The sequence below is a fragment of the Corvus hawaiiensis genome, chromosome 7, assembly GCF_020740725.1.
Source record: "Corvus hawaiiensis isolate bCorHaw1 chromosome 7, bCorHaw1.pri.cur, whole genome shotgun sequence".
NCBI classification, from domain to species: Eukaryota; Metazoa; Chordata; class Aves; order Passeriformes; family Corvidae; genus Corvus; species Corvus hawaiiensis.
In genome coordinates, this window is record NC_063219.1 from 30,970,407 (window position 1) to 30,989,365 (window position 18,959).

At 42.9% G+C, this 18,959-nt stretch overlaps 1 protein-coding gene across 12 annotated transcripts in view; it reads left to right on the plus strand.

Annotated features, from left to right (window-relative positions):
* Window positions 1-18,959, plus strand: part of KALRN (kalirin RhoGEF kinase) — a 484,760-nt gene that overhangs the window by 443,203 nt on the left and 22,598 nt on the right. For 7 of the 12 annotated variants that reach the window (XM_048309144.1, XM_048309140.1, XM_048309139.1 and 4 more), the window contains 6 exons: window positions 681-866; window positions 3,919-4,090; window positions 8,044-8,282; window positions 9,140-9,387; window positions 12,619-12,742; window positions 14,079-14,138. In XM_048309144.1, coding sequence (XP_048165101.1) covers window positions 681-866; window positions 3,919-4,090; window positions 8,044-8,282; window positions 9,140-9,387; window positions 12,619-12,742; window positions 14,079-14,138 — 1,029 coding nt within the window. Of the gene's footprint in view, window positions 1-680; window positions 867-3,918; window positions 4,091-8,043; window positions 8,283-9,139; window positions 10,143-10,264; window positions 10,347-11,536; window positions 11,581-12,618; window positions 12,743-14,078; window positions 14,139-18,959 lie in introns of those variants that run through there. The other 5 variants (XM_048309143.1, XM_048309148.1, XM_048309146.1 and 2 more) reach the window with 5 other exon arrangements.

Consider the following 18,959-nt stretch of genomic DNA (forward strand, 5'->3'; position numbering starts at 1 on the left):
CTATCTATTGTTTCTTCAAAATGTGAGGTCTGTAAAAGCTTCTGTAAGCTTTAATGAGACTTATTATCCAGAGCAAAATAAGTGATGAACCAGCTTGCTCTGCCCATTAGTAAGGTCACCTGGCATTAACACATTAACTGCTCCCACCGAGTTCAGCAACATCCAGGAGGGGACTTGAGAGTTACAACCCCACAAGTTGCAGCATGTGGCTTGTAACTAAGCCAGTGTAGGCTTTGGTGAGAGGTCTTATCTCCAAAATGAATAAAGATTTGTCTTACTGTCTTATGCACTGCAAACAGGTAGGTCCTGGCTTTTGCACCTTCAGAGGTGTTGTGTCAGTGGCTGCTGGCTTAGGGCATGATGGAGAGCTCTTGCCTGGAGCACTACAGTAACAAGCTGCATAATGGGAGCAGGGTTTAAAGTGAAGTGTACAAAACAGTCTGATTAAGACCTCTTGCTTTTGGTTTTATATACACCATCAGTGGCAATGAGAGCAAGAAAAACCTGTTACTTGTCTTCAGCTGAGGTTTACAGGGTTGCTGCTTTGGTATCTTAGAGGGCATATGTCTCACATGAATGCAGGGCTGCCTGGAAAACTTGGGCTGCATGAAATAGAGCATATCACCTTGTGGGATCACGGTGGGTCAGGGTTTGTGATGTTAGTGCCTTGTGCTCCTCAGGGCAAACTGACAGCTCAAGGCAAGCTGCTGCAGCAGGACACCTTCTACGTGACGGAGCAGGATTCCGGGGTTCAGTCTCGACCCAAGGAGCGCAGGGTGTTTCTCTTTGAGCAAATAGTTATCTTCAGTGAACTCCTTAGGAAAGGATCTCTAACACCAGGCTACATGTTCAAGAAAAGCATAAAGGTAAGAAATGCAGAGGGAGAAGCATATTCTCTTTGATGGTTGTGTAAGGTTCATCCTGTCATAGGGGGACAGCAATGTGCAGAAAACATTTGCATTTACCTTTCAGTGGATCAGAAGCTGTTTAAGACCATCTTTAAATAAATTGCTGGGTGTCTAAATGTACTGGGTAATTCTTACAGGGAACACAGCCAGGGCAGGTCCTCTATCATTCATAGCTCTGAATTAGCAAATATTGCTGCAAAACCTGCAGTAGTCAAAGGAAGTTTACAGTAGTTGCTCTTAAGCATGATCGTAAAAGGTAGATGAAGGTACAGTGTCCAAAACAGTCATTTAGGCCAAACTATAAGTCAATACTAAGCCTTTATGTGATATTACTGGAAATACTCCCCCTAATTTGTGTGAGGGCTCTTAGTACAAATATGGATGTTGCAAGAATGTTTCAAAGACAAATAAAACCACATATAATTCTAAAAATAAAGCTGTGACAAATTACAAAACCAGCTAAACTATAAAGAGAGTTTTGAGAAACTAATTTTGGTTTTAAATAATCTATCCAGATTATGGGGCTGGGGCTAAAAGTAAAAACTGAAAGTAACCAGGGCAAATATTTACTCGTGTCTTTTTTTGTTTAAGGGGGGGTTATGTTTGTTTAACAAATGCAAAGTTAACTGGTGAAATAGTAAGTGAAGGTGAATGAGTGCTGCACATCTCCTGGTAGAGCAGCCTTTGCTGTGCCTGCAGAAAGAGCAAAATCACTGATTCATTTAAATTTCTGGGTCATTCAAAGCTCAGAAACCAGTCTGGCATTGATTTCCTTTTCAAAGATACAGGTTAAGAGACATGGGAGAATGCATTGTGTTTGCTCTAAATTTTAAATGGTGCATTAATATGAAATAGAACACTATCAGCTGAAATAATGCATATTAACATATATAACTAAACAAATTTATGGTAAACAGCATATTTACTGAAATGAGGTCGTCTTCTTGGCTGATGGAAACAGCAGCATTTACTGAAAAGCCTATATCCATTTGCAAGTCAGTGTATTTTATAGTTTCCAACCAAATAATAGGCTATAAAGGGAAAACCTAAAGTGTACAAATAAACAATCGTCTTGATTTAGATGATCAGCTTTGATTTTATGTTTTTGCTGATTTAAATCATTATTAAAATTGGAGATGGAAATAGTATGAATCATTTTTACTTCAGTTTATTGTATATATAACAATGAGGCTTTTATCTGCAGGAAACAATTCCTGAATTGTATATTGTAGATAAAGAGAGAAAAATAAATCTCTCCTAATGTCAATAAAATTAGCTTGCCTCAAGGGTATGAGTTGCTTTTCTAGTTAAACAGCCTACGAGAGAGAAGGCTGTTCCCACTGCCTGAGTTTAAAATTTTCATGTGATAATTTTCCAGCCCCTTTTCTTCCACTTGGCAAACAGCTCATTCTCCTGTTGAGTGTCTACAGCAAGTGTGGGATCCCACGTGGCTCCATGTGTGTCTCCCCCACCTCAGCATGGATTTTGTGTGCCAGCAGCTCTCACACCCTCCATCCCAGCCCCCACTTCAGCTTCAGGCTGCTTTTGCATGTCTGCTTCCCACAGAGAAGAGCTGTGGCTCTCAGTGGAGCAGGACCATCTCTGCCTCTCTGGGCTCTGGGCAGCCTCACCTCGCAGTGGGGCCTCCACCTGAGCCAGCACCACAAGTCCCATTTCTTTCCTCTGTCACAGCCACAGAGTAAAAAGTGCATATGACTTCAAATGCAGCTGTTCTGGTCTGTCAGTGAGATGAGACTCCCAAATATTCTTCTCCAAGGTCTGTCACACTCAAATCGTGAAGAAGCTTCAGCATCTTGTCCTGCATTAGCGAAGAACCCATTTTTACACAATAAGGTCCTTAGTGTTCAGAAATGGCACATCCCTTCTCAGATACTTCTCAGCTGGACACCCTCAGGCTCCCAAAATACCTAAGTGGGAGCCTTGGCAAATGCATCTCCCTGAGATGCAAATAGGAGCCTTCTACGTGGAGTCATACCAGGATTGGTTTGACTATCAACCAGAGGAAAATGAGCTCAGATCAGGAGGAACAGCACTGTCTGGGCTCACTGTGAGTCCCTTTCCTTGTCCCCATGTCAGGGGAGTTCCTGCATGTCAGTGTAACTTCACAGGGACTGCCAGAAGCAAAGGAAGAGGCTAATTCCATCTGGCAGTTTGAATGCTGGACAGTATTCTGGTGTGGAGTGGATCTCTCCATACCTTGACAGATACTCAGAGCAATTGGAGATGGACTTCTAGGGGACATTACTGCCTTAGTCTTCAGAGCTGTCTGCTTTTGACATGAAGACACTCCCTCTCTTTTTTTTTAGGGAGGCTATGCCAACCTATTCTTGTTTACTACCCTCAGTATGTCAGGAAAAGCTACAGTTACGAGTACACTTAAAACAGAAGCCTCACAAGGGCAGGACAGCAGCCAGAATTGCCATCCATGTGATTTCCAGCAAGAATATCTGTGACTACAGTCAAGTGAAGTGATTGCACACAGATGACTCTAATCTGCTAGAAATAAGATCTGCTGGAGCATCACGGGAGAATTGCTCTTTTTTTTCATTATATCCCTGTTTACAGTCTATTCCATTTTTAAAATGTGCTAATGACTGAGACTCTCTTATCAGAGGACAAGAAATATAAACACTTATTTAGATTGGAGGAATGATAGACTTCATTAACATATTAATAGGAACATTTTTGCTCTATTTATGGGTTACAGTAAATTTTAAGCCCACCAGTCAGGTCTGTGTTACCTTAAAATAGAAGTTGTAATTCAAGACAAGGAGGGTGGATGTCTGGTACATCTGTCAGAGCTTTATTAAGCATCATATTTAAGATTTAGATTTATCTGGGTAAATCTAGATGAGACAAATTCTTCTGATTATGGTCTAACAGTTTGTTATTGGACTCAATTATTTTCAGGAACATTTCACAACAGTTTTGATTCTTGTGTAATGTTAACTCATGCTCCCTGTAACATGCTTACCTTGGCTTGTTTCAGATGAATTACCTTATCATTGAAGAAAATGTGGACAATGATCCCTGCAAGTTTGCCCTAATGAGCCGGGAAACATCAGAGAGAGTCATTTTGCAGGCAGCTAATCCAGAAATTCAACAGGCTTGGGTACAGGACATCAACCAGGTCCTGGACACACAAAGAGATTTCCTAAATGGTACGTACGTGGTCTTTGTTCTGTTTCCCAAACTGTGACGCTAAATGGGATTTAGAATCTTTGTCTTTGTTTCCTCTGTGAGAAAATTACTGAGCCACTTCTGCATGTGTCAGTTGGGTTCATGTTCCTATCTCAGGTCCCGCTGTGGGTGGTGTTTTTGTTGGTACTTTTGCCCTGGGGTTTGCAGGGCTCTGTCTCCTGGTGCTTTCCATTGTGCAGCAAGATTTTAAATCTGATGCCATCCCAAGATCATGTTGAAGCCAGGTTGCCACTTTATCTACACAGCATCTCCCATATGCTCAGAGCAAGGTTTATCCCCAAGAACCTCCTGTTAGACGTCACTGCGTGCTGCCAGCTGAGGATGTGAGGTGGGAGGAAGGCTGCCTCACCATGCACCCCCCTACAGGTCCCAGCTCTGCAGGGCAGCAGCAGCTTTCAATTAAAAAAAATAACCAAAGGAAAGGGCAAGGAAACAAGGGCAAGGGCTTGTTTCTCCTAGGAACCATGGGAGCTGTGCATGAACAGAGGCCTTTCCAAAGTATCAGCTTTGCTGTAGAAATAGATTTGAGGTGGTCTGAAATAATATTTCAAATTAAAGCTATGTTTTGAAAAAAATAAACTCTCAAAAACCAGACACACACACAATCAGCAGAACTGTGTAATTTGGAAATACAGAGGGGTCAAATTCAGTTAACAATTTTAGCTTGTTCTTGCTCACAAGTGGATGAGGGTAAGAGAGGGGAACAGGACTAGAGAAAGACTCTAAAAATAGTATCTCTTTTGTTTGTTTGGAAGCAACAGAGTTGCTTTGGATGTCTCCACGATAGCTTTGCACTATTCATTTCAAACCAGCTTATTTTATGGAGTTTATATTAGAGTTCTATATTTAATAGCTTAATACATGTTCAATAATAAAACATATTTGCTTGAATCAAGATGTTTTGGCTTGGCACAATATGTTAGATTTTTTTTTTATTTTTGGGTTTTGTTATTTGGTTTTGTGGATTTTTTTTTGCAAAATGGGAAGAGGCTCTTTCAGTTCACATCAAAGCAAAGGTTCCTTTTTCTTGAATGTGGAGGTTTTAAAAATTTTAATTCAGCTTACTTTTACTTTTCAGAAGTTAAGTGGGAAGGGGTTACATGCAAAGGTTGTTTGTGACAGTTCAGAATCTATGGCTGAGCTGATGAAGGGAAATGTATTTCAGCCATGATGCCACAACTTGGTATTGGGTTTTCATGACCTGGAATAGAAGTGGCTTCATGCAACCATTTAAAAATGATTCCTTAAATACATTGGTGAGATGAAGAGTCTAAGTTCTCCAGTTTGACCAGTTGGTACCAAAACTTGGTGGGTTTATGTCAGTGCACTTGGCTTTGACTGACGAATTATTGGAATAAAAATAAGTTCCACTAACAGTTAGCTACAGACTTTTTTAAAAAAGCCTTGTGAGAACTCCACAGGCATTAATGCAGGGTTTTTCTGTCCCTTCCACATCTTTCTTGCTTGTTCTTTTTATTTTTTAAGTATTCCCTCTTATCTTCACAGGACTTACTGCCCTGTGAGCCTCTTTTCCTACTGAGGCATCTTCATAGCCCCTATTCAGCCTATCTTCTATGAGGCCAGCAAGCAATTTGATGGGTTAGGAACATAATCATCACTATCTCTAAAGCAAAAGTAAAAATAGATTTATATTAAAACACAATCTTAAGGATTTACCTTAAAACTATAAATAAGATCCAAGAAAATTATACTGTATCCAGTAGAGCCTGTCCAGTCCAGAACATTTTAAGTGGCTTTTAGAATGTAATCTTACTGAGGCTGACTAATCTTTAAATATGTTCTTTAGCTTTGCATTTCATTAAAGCAGATGTTTTCTGTCTTAAAAATCATATTAAATCCACACTGAGCCAATGCTGCATAAACTTAATAACAGAATATTCCCCATGAGTTCTTGCCCAAGCTGTCTCTGATTTTTCTCTCTTCACCAGGGAAGTCCTAAAGAGTTGGGGCTGTGTACAAAGCACGGGATTTGCATCCAAACTTCATTAATGTAAAACTGTAATATTCAAGTTTTTCATATTTTTCCATGGAAAAGTAAAAGCTGCTAAGCTTGAGAAACAGGCTGTGCATCAAATGATGAGCTGTTCTGACCTTTAGGAAGCAAGGTGTAAAAAAAATATGTCCCTGCTGGACATGTTTCATAAGGAAAATGCCATTCATCTGTACCTTTTTTTAATCATGTTTTTGGGGGGAGTTTGAGAGAGAAAGAGAGAGCAAGAAGCAGCAAGTAGATGGACACTGACACTCTAAGAATACTGACAGACGTTTAACAGGAGGCTGGAAGCCAGGCATCACTGTGATAGTTCATGGTGGAATTAGCAGTCAGAAATGGACACTCAACTAAATACCCTTTAAAAGCTCTGAGTACAGTAGATTGTTTCAAGCTAGACTGATAAGTATCCATTCAGATCTTACTGCTAAAGACCTTGCAGCCTAATCTACTGTATACAATAGAAAAATGTCACTGTCAAAATCACTGTCAAAGTTCTCCCCAGCCTTCCTTGCCCTCTGTGGCTGGTCTGCAGCAGGACCAAACCATTTCCAGCTGCAGCTGAGGTAAGCAAGTGAAACTGGCAGTCACTGTGGCATAAATACAGTCTGCTTTTGTGACAAGGGTCGGGTTTTAGAGACAAGTAATCTTTCAGATTGCTGTAGATCTGTGTCTGTGTCCTTTTGAAGAAAATGGTGATCTGGCATCCTCTTTGATTTTTTTTTTCTTTAAGTCATTTGTTCTTTAGTATAAAGTGGTTTCTTGAGTTGCCCTGCCTTTCTCTGGAAGGGGAATGCTGGAGAGTGCTGTATGGTGCTGAGCTTTTCTGGTTTTCTTTCCTTTTCATCTTGTTGTGAAAGACATTCCTTCTGTTGTGGTTCCCTGGTGGGGCTGATGCTGTGACATTATGTCCTCTGTCTGCCTCTTGCTAGACTAGTCTCTCTGCATTCCAGTAGGTTTAGTCTGGTGCATGTACACAGTATTAACTGACTATAAATCATCTGTTAAAGCCACATGACATGCGAAAAACCAAGCCCATAGGTCTGGGGCTCATAGCCTGAGCCCAGCAAATCTGCTCACTGCGAGTCCCAGCCCTGATCCCTTCCCCCCCAAACGTAACAAATTATTTATTTCTTTACAATCTGGAATTTTTATCCTTCCTTTTCCCAGTGCAAGCTCTCTCCATGACGATAAAATCTACTCTCACAAGTAGTTGTTTTTTTACAACTGCTTGGTTTTTTACAACAGCTTATGGAACTGTTAAGTGTTGCCCGTTGGGTGTTTTCTGGAGAGGTTTGTACTGCTGGGAATAATATCTTGGTGCCATCTATACTTCCTCACTTGCTGGCCAGTTCCAGCAGTTTCCTTGAACCAAAGTTAATGTAGAAAGCACACTGAGAGCCAAGCTGCAGTGCATCTTGTCTGAAGAGTATTTAGTAGTCACACTTTCTTGGGAATATGCACATGGGACTTAGAGGTCTTGACCTGTGTTTCCTGATGTTAGCAAAATTCACTGTAAATGTGCTGTGCACCTCTTAGTCAGACTTTCATTTATTTTGACTACAGGATATGATTAATTTGTGCGATTCCAAAGAATATGAATGCAATTATGTATGCTATAAATGGCAAACATTTTAGCTTACTCACTGTGTAGGTTAGAGAAGCTGTTCTTCCCATCAGCACGGAGTGCTGTGTTCAGTTCATGCACAGCACAGTGTAACATGCTTGAGTCCTGTCTAGCCATGAACGCATCGTGTGCTTCCATGGGTGGCATGTCCCGTTCCTGTTTGGTTTGCAGCATATGGGTCTGTTCTGTTTGAACCATCCCACCTGTTTGAACACCTCTGCAGCCCCTGGCAAGGCTGTTGGGAGCCTGTGGCTGACTCTTGTCCTCTCTTGCAGCACTGCAGTCGCCCATCGAGTACCAACGCAAGGAGAGCAGCTCGGCGGTGCTGCGGCCCCAGGCCGGCAGAGTCCCTCAGCCCAACACCAGGCCCCATTCTTCTATTCCAGTAGGGTCTGAGAAGCCTTTGAAGGCTACAAGCCGTAACCCATCTCTCCCACCCCTGAAGTTATCTACCTCCAACGGCAGCACAGGGTATGAGCACTCACAGCCCGGAGACAAGTATGAACAAAGCAAGGTACTGAGCTCATCTGATAAAACATGATCTCACAGCCCATTTCTTATACCACAGGTGATCCATGATGTTAGCTTTGATTAGCATCTAACCAGGTCAACAGGAATCAACAAACTGAAGCAATGGGGTAACGTGTGATTTGGGATTAAACAGCTCATGCAAAAGCCCTGGCATCCACATGGAGGGCACTTCATCTAGGAAACAGAGACAGAGCCTGACCCTGGAGCACTGATCCCAGTGTTTTTCAGGGCACTGTGCTTGCAGATCTAATGAACTAGATATCCATTTGCAATACTGGCAGAAGCAATATTCAGGCTTCTCTAATAGCCATTAACCACCCATTCCTGAAAAAGTCTATGGTAGGGAAGAGTTTAGACCTTTTCCCATATAACAGCTCACAGGGTGCCAGCTAAAGGTTGTAGTTTGGGTACATGTGTGCTGCACACAAACCACCAAAGAGTCAGTGGCCACCAACCATGTTTGGACCCTGCTGCTGGCTGAGGCTGACCAAAGCCACTTTCAATATGACCTATATTTAACTGCGAGTACTCAGCATCACTGGTCTTTCTCCCTATTTGGCTCAGCACAGACCCTTCATCTGTAACACCCGCAGATGAGAACACCCAGGGGCACGGTTGTCAGCAGCTTTGAAGTCTGATGTGAAATAGGAAACTGGTTTGTATTTGTTACTGCCACCTTTCAGGTCCTTCAAATCCTTTTCTGCCAATGTGAACTTCCAAGTGTTTTGTGTCTTTTTCCCTGGTCTGGTTAGGCTGGACATGAAGTAGTGGGATCGCTGCCGGAAAGGGCAGGTTCCTCCGCACCGGCCGCTCACCGGTTTGTGTTGTGTCCGTTTTCAGACTGATTTGGGAGGGTGCAATGGGACCTCTTCCATGGTGGTGATTAAAGATTACTATGCACTGAAGGAGGATGAGATCTGTGTGAATCAAGGAGAGGTCGTTCAGATCCTTGCTATCAACCAGCAGAACATGTTCCTGGTGTACCAGCCCGCAAACGACCACTCTCCAGCCGCTGAAGGATGGATCCCTGGCAGTATCTTGGCTCCCCTCCCTAAATCCACTACAGATAATAGCGATGGAAGCATCAAGTAAGTGCCATATTGGCTTCGCTGGGAGCACTATGTGGATTTTTTGAGGAAATTAAATAAATAAATAAATAAATAAATAAAAATAAACCCAAATGGTAGGGAAATCCTGCTGATTTTTATCTACAGTGCCATTGGAACAAGCTGAGTGGTCAATCCACAGCATCGGGCAGCCATGGTGGATAGCTCGGGTTTTGCTTATTTTCATTTTGTGGGATTTTGTTTATACTTTGGAGAGAAATAAAACCATAGACGGTTAAAGATATGCTTTACATGACACCATTTTACACCAACATGGACCTGCTTGGACTGGACTTATATTTATGTTGTATTAAGTTGCTAATCTATATATTGGTTATAACAGCATCTAGATAAACAAAAAAACCACAAAAATCCAGGCTCTGTGTTGGACTGAGGTTCGCTTCTCAAGGAGGAGAGATTTTGTTGTCTATGGCAATTTCCTTGTACAGCTTGTATTTTTTTTTTTTCATTTGTTTTGGGTTTTTTTTCTGTTTGCAGTAACTTTTGTAATACATTTTTTGGTTTGCAAGACCCCCACCCAAGTACATTCCTGTATAAAGTATTTTGCACTATTTAAAAAAAAGAAGAAACAAACTCATATTGATGAAGTCAGGTTGTGCAATATAATGGATAGTCGCAATGTTCATCATTGTACCTGTAATGTAACTAATTTTAAATGTACTATTTTAAATATGTAAAATAAATTTTCACCATGAGCATGTTTTAATGAGGTAAAAGAATTAGTTGGACCCTTTTTTTTTGTTTTGTTTGATTTTGTTTTGTTTTTAATTTTGTTTATAATATTTTGTTGCTTATTTAACAAATGTGTGGATATATATTTTTCTTTTCTGATTTTTAGACATTTGTCAGTCTGAAATGACTAATGCAAGAAAGTGGTTTTTTGGTATTAAATACAGAAGGTACAACCCTCTTTTCAGTAATACCTGTTGATTTCTTTTAACATCTAAAATGACTAGATGGTAATGCATGATGTATGCTACAAACTGTGTTTTACCTTACACAAATACCTCGAGGCGCAGAATTAAACACGAGGAAAGATTTTGTGACAGATTCACTAAAAATAATAACTTGATCTCTGCTGCCATTTCAGTTAAGAGAAATGATGACTTTACCTGTCAGTCAGTAATGAATGCTATCTGGCATTGCATGTTAAGCCAAAGGAATTGCTTGGCACATCTCTTGCACATCCACCACAGCCATTCCCGGGTTCCTCTCTAGCCGCAATATGCAACCACATGCCCTTAGAATCATCCACAGTACCAGACTCCTGGTGAAGACTGATTTCATGGCAACTGTACAGTAAAATTCTGCATCAAATTCTGTAGGTGGATGAATTGTGGCCAGGAAGGTGTAACAAAACTGAAAGACACATGAATTGCAATTCTCTCTTTCTCACTGCAGTGAGATTTAAAGTCCTAAACAATGTTTTCAGACTCAAACAGCTAAAACAACCCAGAAAACAAAAAGACACTTGAATAATAGGAGTCCTATGAGTAAAAAACAACCTGGAGCCGTGTTATCTTCAACCCTATCTGGTCTGCCAGATCACAGTGACTACTTAGTTTGAGTAATAAAACTGTTTCTTCTGTGACAAATACTATACACAAAATATATGGTCGATCCAGCAGTGTTGGCACCATGAATTACTCACCTATCGGTCAGGGAGTCCCATCAGCCGTGTTCTTGACTCTTACATTTCCTAAAGGAAAACGTAACAGTCCTGAAGTGTTGGATAACTTCCCCTGCTCTGCACTTCTCATTTGGACCTTCTCCAGGAATTCCCAAATACCAGTCAGCACTTAGTGCCTGTCTGAGCCGTGCAGGATGCTCTGGTGCTCCCTGTGCTCAGACACGACTGCCCATACAGTCTGAGTTAGTGCAGACTCTAATCCTGGTTGCAAAAACAGTTGTCGTGACCCCATTCACTCTTGTGGCAGTGGCAGCATTTGCTTGTTCTTTAACTGAGCTATTGTACAGCTCCCATCAGGTGCTGAGGTAAAAGCAGGAAACGCTTAGGAGTCAGACGCAGTGTTCATGGGGGAGCGTCGGCTGTGTGGGGCATCCTTTGGGTCCTACCTTGCTAACATACTGCGTTTTATTGGCATCACAGGTGATCCCTGGAATTCATACAACTTCCTTTGTAAAATGTATCAAGGTACTGTAGACGTGACATGTGCCAAACATTGGGCTTAAACATGCAAATCAAATTTGCATGACTTAAAGGTGGGCAGATGCTTTGAACCTGGATCCCAGCTCATCACACTGCTGTTTTGAGAGCTTTATGCTTTGGACAACATACCCCTCCCCAAATTCCCCCCCAACCTGTCCACTCTTCACTATTTAAACCAAATGAAATCCATATCAAGAACTGTTTTGGTTTTTTCTTAATTTCTTATGTCTGCTTTGATACGCAATTCTCTTGTCAACACAGCATTGCTCTTACAAAGGGTGACATTGGTCTTTTATTATTTTTTTCCAAGAATAAGGTCATAGGAGCAGTAATAAGGGGTGAAAAATTTACTGGAAATGGTGCCTGCTGTGATGCTAGCCAAAATCCATGAGCTGACTGCTGTCCTTTTTAACTGGATTGGCAAAGTCAAATGGGAAATTCTTGGTCTTGAGAGGCACAGCAGAGCTTGTTATTCTAGGACGTGACTTATCTCTTGGAAAATTAATAATGCAGCTCCTATTTATTGAGCTGTTTGTGTTCTGAGCTGTAGTGAGTAACCACTTGAATTTCTTAATTTTTTTTTAATTTGCTGTACTGAGTAATCCATTAGGACCATTCTTTATATTTGTTACACTGCTTTTTTTTTCAACAAGACTGAGGACTAAACTGGTCTTTTAAATGTAGCAAAATTAAAATAAATTTCTATTTGTGGCAATGCAAGACAAAGTCCCTGAAACCAGATGACCAAGTTCTAGTTGCCTGTGCTTCCATCATGGACATTTTTTTCCTGCTCCATGCATTTAAACAGCAAGTGTGGCACAACATCTGCTTTGCAGAACTCTTTGGTTTGGTTTTGAACTTCAGCTCTCATTGCTGAGATTGAGACAGGCAAATTGCCTGCCGGTGGCTTTCACCTTCTAGGGAACTGCAGTAATTGCAAATGTGGATGCTGGTTCCCCTTTCCAAAACCTTTCTTCCTGCTATGATTTGCCATTTGACTGCTGCGTTTTTTGGTACAACAGGAAGTCATGTTCATGGCATACCCTGCGCATGAGAAAGCGGGCGGAAAAGGAGAGCAGTGGCAAAAATGAAGCCAATGGGCCACGTAAATCCAAGGATATTCTGGGGAACAAAGTCTCTGTTAAAGTGAGTAAGGCCATCTGAAAGCTCTGTGCTGCTCTCCTGCTTCCCATCCTTTCCACCCCCTGTAGCATCCTCTCCTGAGAGAGGGAGGGGGCGGCAATTTTGAGTTTGGGTTTTGGTTTTTTGTTGGTTTTTTTCTTCTTTTCAACTTCAGTTATCTTTTTTTGTTCCTTTTTTGTAGTATCCATTTTAGCAGGATTTTTGCATGCAAGATAAAGTGCAGTCTTTGTTTTTTGTTTTCTTTTTCCTGGCATCCCACATGCAAGTAAGTGATCTTCATTAAGAAGCCCAACTATATACATGGTTAAATAACTTTAAATTGGGACACTAGTAATTTACTGACCTCTGATCTAGCCCAGGTCTGCAGCTTCATCAGAGCAGCTGCAGCAGTGAGAAAGCCACTGGGTGAACCAATGGCCTTGCTGAAGTTGCTGAGTTTTCTTTAGGTCAATATTTTAGCAGATATTAAGATAACGGGTTCCCAACCTGGGGATTCTTAGGCTTTTTGGTCTAGGGAGATGGTCTCAGTGACCTTTTTCTTTCCATGTTATCAGACAGGGCAGAGATGCTGACTCTGTCTTGCCAGGAGAAGGTCTCGTGTGTGTCTGTGTGTGTGTGTGTGTGTGTGTGTCTGCGTCTCTCTCTCTTTCTCTGAGATTTCCCAGTATGGAAAAGGTTCAGAACTGTGGGGTTAAGCTCCATCTTCTGCTCTGGGTGCCTGACTACTGTGCTCCAACTCAGAGGATCCATCCCTATAAACCGACCATGAGGCCTGCTCAGGACTAATCTGGGGCTTTCCCTCCCAACAGAGGCAAGCAAACACTTGTGATTTTGACACAACCAAAGCTCAGCCTTGATTCAGGAAAGCACTTGAGCATGTCCTTTGGATCCACCCCTCTCCAGGAGAGCCCATGATTAAGTGTTTTCCTTTGCAGAGGCTTTGTGCCTTACAAGCCTGGTGCAATAGCCCTGGCATGTGCAAAGGGAGGAACCCTGACACTGCATCCCGGGCGCCCTCGCACCCTCTGGACGAGGAAGGACTGGGCCCGAGGGAAGTGGCTGCTCCAGCATGGTGGCACAGTTCTTCCTCCTCTTGCTTCCTCCTTGTTTTCACTACCTGAACGAATTGCAGAATCACTGCTGCTTCTCTGGCAAAAGCATGTCTTTGCCTTTGCTTCCCTTGTTTTGTTGTCGGTTTGTTTTTTGTTTGTGTTTCAGGAGCATTTTCCCTACTGTTGCCCATTTTCGTGCTGCTCCCAACTGTGCTGCTCTGCCCTGACTAACCAATCTCTTTTCTAATCTCTTGTTCTCTTTCTTCCTCTTCATGCTGCCAAACAAGGAGACAAACAGCTCAGAGGAATCAGAGTGTGATGACCTTGACCCCAATACTAGTATGGAGGTAGAGACAATCATCCTTGTGATTATTTTTTCTCAAGAACATGTGTCTGTTTTGAAATACCTTTGCTGCAAGGGGAGTTGGTGGGTCTGTATTGCTCGCAGACGTGTGTGCCAATTTAGTGTGAGTCACAAAAAATGTCAGTTCCGGTTTTGCCAAGCCTTGAACTGGAGTTTGGGCTTCTTTTGGAGTGGGAGCAGTGGAGTGAGCTCAGTAACAAGCTCCTGCTGAGCTGGAGTCTCACATAGCCACCCTCAGTCTCTGTTTCCCACCTGGGACCTCATTCCAACAATAATGCAAGTGTGTCAGCTGCTGATAAACGTGGCACCTTTCTATATTAAAACACCCCTTGCCCTGGCAATACACACTTGAGCTGCCAGTCAGGCCTGTGTTGTTAATCATGGAGCAAATATTGTTGTACCACAACCAGCACTTTATCTAGAAAATCAGAAAAGACAACATTTCCTTTTTCTCTTAGCAGAGTAGGAATTGCATTTCTGTCAAGGTACTAAGGAAGAATGGTAAAACCAGTTGTGTGAATGTACCTGTATCTCAGGCAAGGCTGATGAAGATAGGTGGACCCAAATTATGGTACATTATGTTACTGTTTTTCCAGTGTGAAACCACCAGTTCTAGTGCCTTGTCGAGAGAGCCTGAAAGAGCTTAAAATCATGAAGAGTTATGTATCTGGTTCTCCTCAATTAAGATCTAGCAAGACCCTTTTTTTTTTTTTTTCCCTGTTTATAGTGACCACACAAAACATTTCTATACATTGTTCCAAGGCTGAAAGAGGTTCCTGCTGAAACAAGCAAGGGCATGGTTCAGAAAGAAGGTGATTTTGTGGTGATGACAGGATAGGTCACCGGAGAACAGAGATATCTGTGTCCTAGCAGATCTCCCGGATGCTGTCAGCCAGGCTGCACTATAAACATCCTGCAAAAAAAAGCTGATCTTCCTCCTGAAGGGAAGATAAAAAGAGGGAGAAGTGTACTGAGGTGCACCACCTAAGCTGTTAACCTGAAAGCATGCTTTTATTTTAATTGTGTTGGGATGTGTACTAAAGGAAAGCTTTTGACCCAGCTGACATCCTGGAGACTGAATGGTCCTTACCTCTAAAGCTGCATTATTCTCAGGACTGTGTTTACATTTTCAAAGAGCGTTTTGCCAGTCACAGGTAACAACTGGAAGTGCGTGTATTTGTTGTAAGGCTGTGCCCATTTTTACACGTGAGTCTGTGGAAGCTTTCACTCACTGAAAATTGCCCTGTGCACCAACAGGTGGCTGAGACACAGGTGGTTGTGCAGAGCTGGGTGAAAATCACTGTTCTTTTGCAGAGGATTTCTGTGTTTTGACTTTGTTCAACAGGAGGAAAAAAGATGGTTTAGAATATATCCAGTGGGAGGTATCTGAGTCCTTGCATTGTCAGCATTTCTAGTCTTTTTGATGGCTTGATTTGGGTTTTTACCATGGTACAGTCTATTGTTCTGAACTTCAGGAGAAAAAAAACATTTCTATTTAAACCAAAATACACCAATGTGAAGTCTTAGCTATGGAATCAATCTGCTGTTGGGGGAGTAACTGTGTGCCTTCTGTGTGACTCTGTTTACACTCAGAAAGCCCCGTCCTGCATCTCCTAGGTCACTTGCTGGAGGTGACAGTGCCGCTGCACTGCAGTCCCCAGGAGCCACTGTGTTCCTCATGGCTTGGAAAGCTCAGTTTTGCTTCTAGCAAAACTCTCTGGGGCTGAACAAATATTTAAAATGGCAGAGGAAGAGAAAATAAGAGAACAATTGTGGGGGTGACTTACTAAGGTCACACTGCCCTGCAAGGAGCAGCATGGCCCTTGTTTGTGCTGGTTTTAATACATCTGCAGCCAGAATTGACTGTGGTCATCTCGTTGATCTGGCTAAGAAATACTGGGAGGAAGGGATTGCTGATACCCAGTATAAACTAAATAGAATCCTCTGGAGGGAACAGAGCATGGGCAGGCTCATAAAGTGCTGGTGAAGCCCTAGAAGAGGCCTGGTCTCTAAAAGTCTGGGGTATTCACCTACTGGAAGCCACGGTTGTTCTCCCTTTCCCTTCATTATGAGATTTTGATTCTCCTTTTCAAACGTGTTAAAATAATTGGGCTATATTACAGCCTGGGAGGCCAAAGTCTTTTCTCATTAAACCAGAGGCAAAACAAGCTAATTCTAACACCAGAGCCTGATTCAGGCCTTCATCAATCTTCTAGGCTTCGTGTGCTAGGCTTAGATAACTTAAACAGCTGTGCTACCCCTCCAGCCCAGCCTGTGTGTGCAGTGAACATCCACATCTCACCTGGTTATGCTTTCCCTGCTGTGTGGAATGTCCACTGATGAGTTCCCAGGGCAGCTGGAGACAACATGACTGACTGCCCAAGGAGAGGGAACACCTTGTCCTCACACCTGGCCAGGCTCATGAGGGGTTTTATAGATGCTGGGAGTGCTGGCAGAAGAGCTGTGTCCTGGCCATCAACACTCAGAGGTACCTTTCCTGTGTCATTAAGGTGGAGTCATCATTACAGCCAGGTAATAACAGGGCAAGTCACCTGGCTTCTCTTAGAGGACTGTCACCCCTGACATCCATCTTCCTCCCTTCGTGCATGAGAACGTGCACCCAGTGCTGGAACAGAGAGAGCAGTCTCTAAATGCAAAGCAGACATATTAATTAATTACCGGGAAATGTGGGTGCAATTTAGCTCCACCCTACTTCCTGCACAAGTCAGTAAGCTGGTCATAGTACCCATGAAGTCCCACAGCTACTGTGGCCTTTCAGATCTCACTTTGTTTGCTGTTTATGAAAAACCACAGTGGATTCCATTCAGTAGATTCCAGGTTTCTGGAAGCACTTTGCCTTTGTTTCAAGGGGACACAAAGACAGAAAGAAATGTGGAAAACATATATTGCGAGAGCAGGAAACTGAAATTCTGGGTGACTGTTTAAAAGAGCTAAAATTCCACTACTGGGTTTTTGCTCATACAGGCCTTGGAGAATTTTCTATTCATTGTAGCTTTGACCAGAAATAGCATCTCTTGGTGACTGGTTTTTTCCTCTTTGTTAATTAATATGTAATGAAACTGCATAAAGATGGAAATGAAGTTTGTTTTTTTCTGCTAGTTTTCTGCTTTGTGCTGTAGTTTCATAAAGCAGAAGGCACGAACTCGCCCACTGAGTACGTGAGTGTAGGAGCAGGCGCTTGAGGGCCACGTGTAGCCACGTGAGTGATAGGAGTAGCCTACACTTAAGGATGATCAGAGACTCTTTCCACATGTCTGTAGTTAATTGCACAGGGACAGGCAACTCCACTTCTGGGAAGATGTTTGCCCTTGTAAATGAGCAAATACCATCCACACCCAAGTCTGGGGTCCGGGACAATGACACAACTAATTGTCCTACAGTTCTGTGTTGTAACATCTCATGGGGTTGCAGTATTGCTGAGATGGTCACAAGGCAGCTGTGCAGATCCCATTGGGCTACCTCTCTTGTCTAAGGCAATAGTCTTCCAGCAGTCACAAGATCTGACTGAGCTAAACCTCACTAAATCCGGCAGCAGCTCCCCCAGCTTTGGGATGGGCCTCAGGTGTAGGGTTCCGACATGGCTGCAAACGTTTTGCACAACTCCAGCTGCAGTGTTACAAGCACTGCTGGCCCACACACGTCTGTCACTGAGCCTCTGGTGTCTGTTCCAGTGTCTCAGCTGTGCAAAGCAGAGATGAAGCCCAGGCCAAGTCACTGGAAGTGCCATCATTAGATTAGTGAGCTGTTGCCAAGGTACATACGTTGGGCTTCTTAATCTGCTTTTTTCAGTTGTGACATTTTAGCATGTCAGGATCTACTCAGAGACACTTAGACCAAGATAAGCACTAGGAAACATCCACTGTGGCAGAATACTGTGTTAGCACTCCCACAGTCCACGTGGTTGAGTAAGTAATGGTTTGGTGGATACAGCATTGGCTCCAAGTCACCACTCAGCTCAGGCTAAGAATTCCAAGTGCTTTAGGCAAATGCCTTCAGGCCCTGCCTGAGGTTGTCCATCTCCAGAGTAGTTGTAACACTCTCTTGGCAAAATCTTGTTCAATACTGTTAAGAAAGCCTTTCTTGGCCTGTTAGTACAGTGTGAATGGGTACAATCCTGAGAACTTCCCTGTGTTTCCCTGGGACAGCCTCCATGGGCAACACCGCTGTCCTGCTGCCCTGAGTGGCCAGGGATTGCTGAGACAGACCTGGAAGGTGGCTCATCAGGTGTGACATGGCCTGAGCCAGCAGCACAGACATGGTGGAATAGCTTTTGGAAAAGCAAGAAGTGACCTGCTTCATCTGCAGGAAGGTGTAGGGAGCTACAACGCAGTGCCAGGGATATCCCACAGGCTCAGCCACGGAAACCACCAGCCATTAGGGCCATAGGCACCACCATCACCACCATAGGCAGCAAGAACATGAGGAGGGCAAGAGGGTTTCTGCACTGCATGGATGCTCTACAGCATCCCTTGTGCCTTCCCCATCAGTCCTAAAGGCAGCCAAGCCCATCCATGCTGGTGCCAGAAAGCATCCCCCATCCCTGCTAAAAGGCTGATGCCATGGAACACTTCATTAGATGCTGTTTTAAATTATATTTTCCCTTTGGTAGCATCTATCCATCTGTGCTGGGATCCTTATTTGCTCATTTTATCAAGAAATTTCTCTTGTTAATTTTTCATTTTTGGGGGAGGGGAGGCTGGTGACACTATGAGCCTGTCACCCCAAAAGTCTTAAAGTAAAGTTGACCTAGTCAAAGATGGGTGATAGATACTTTCCTAAAAAT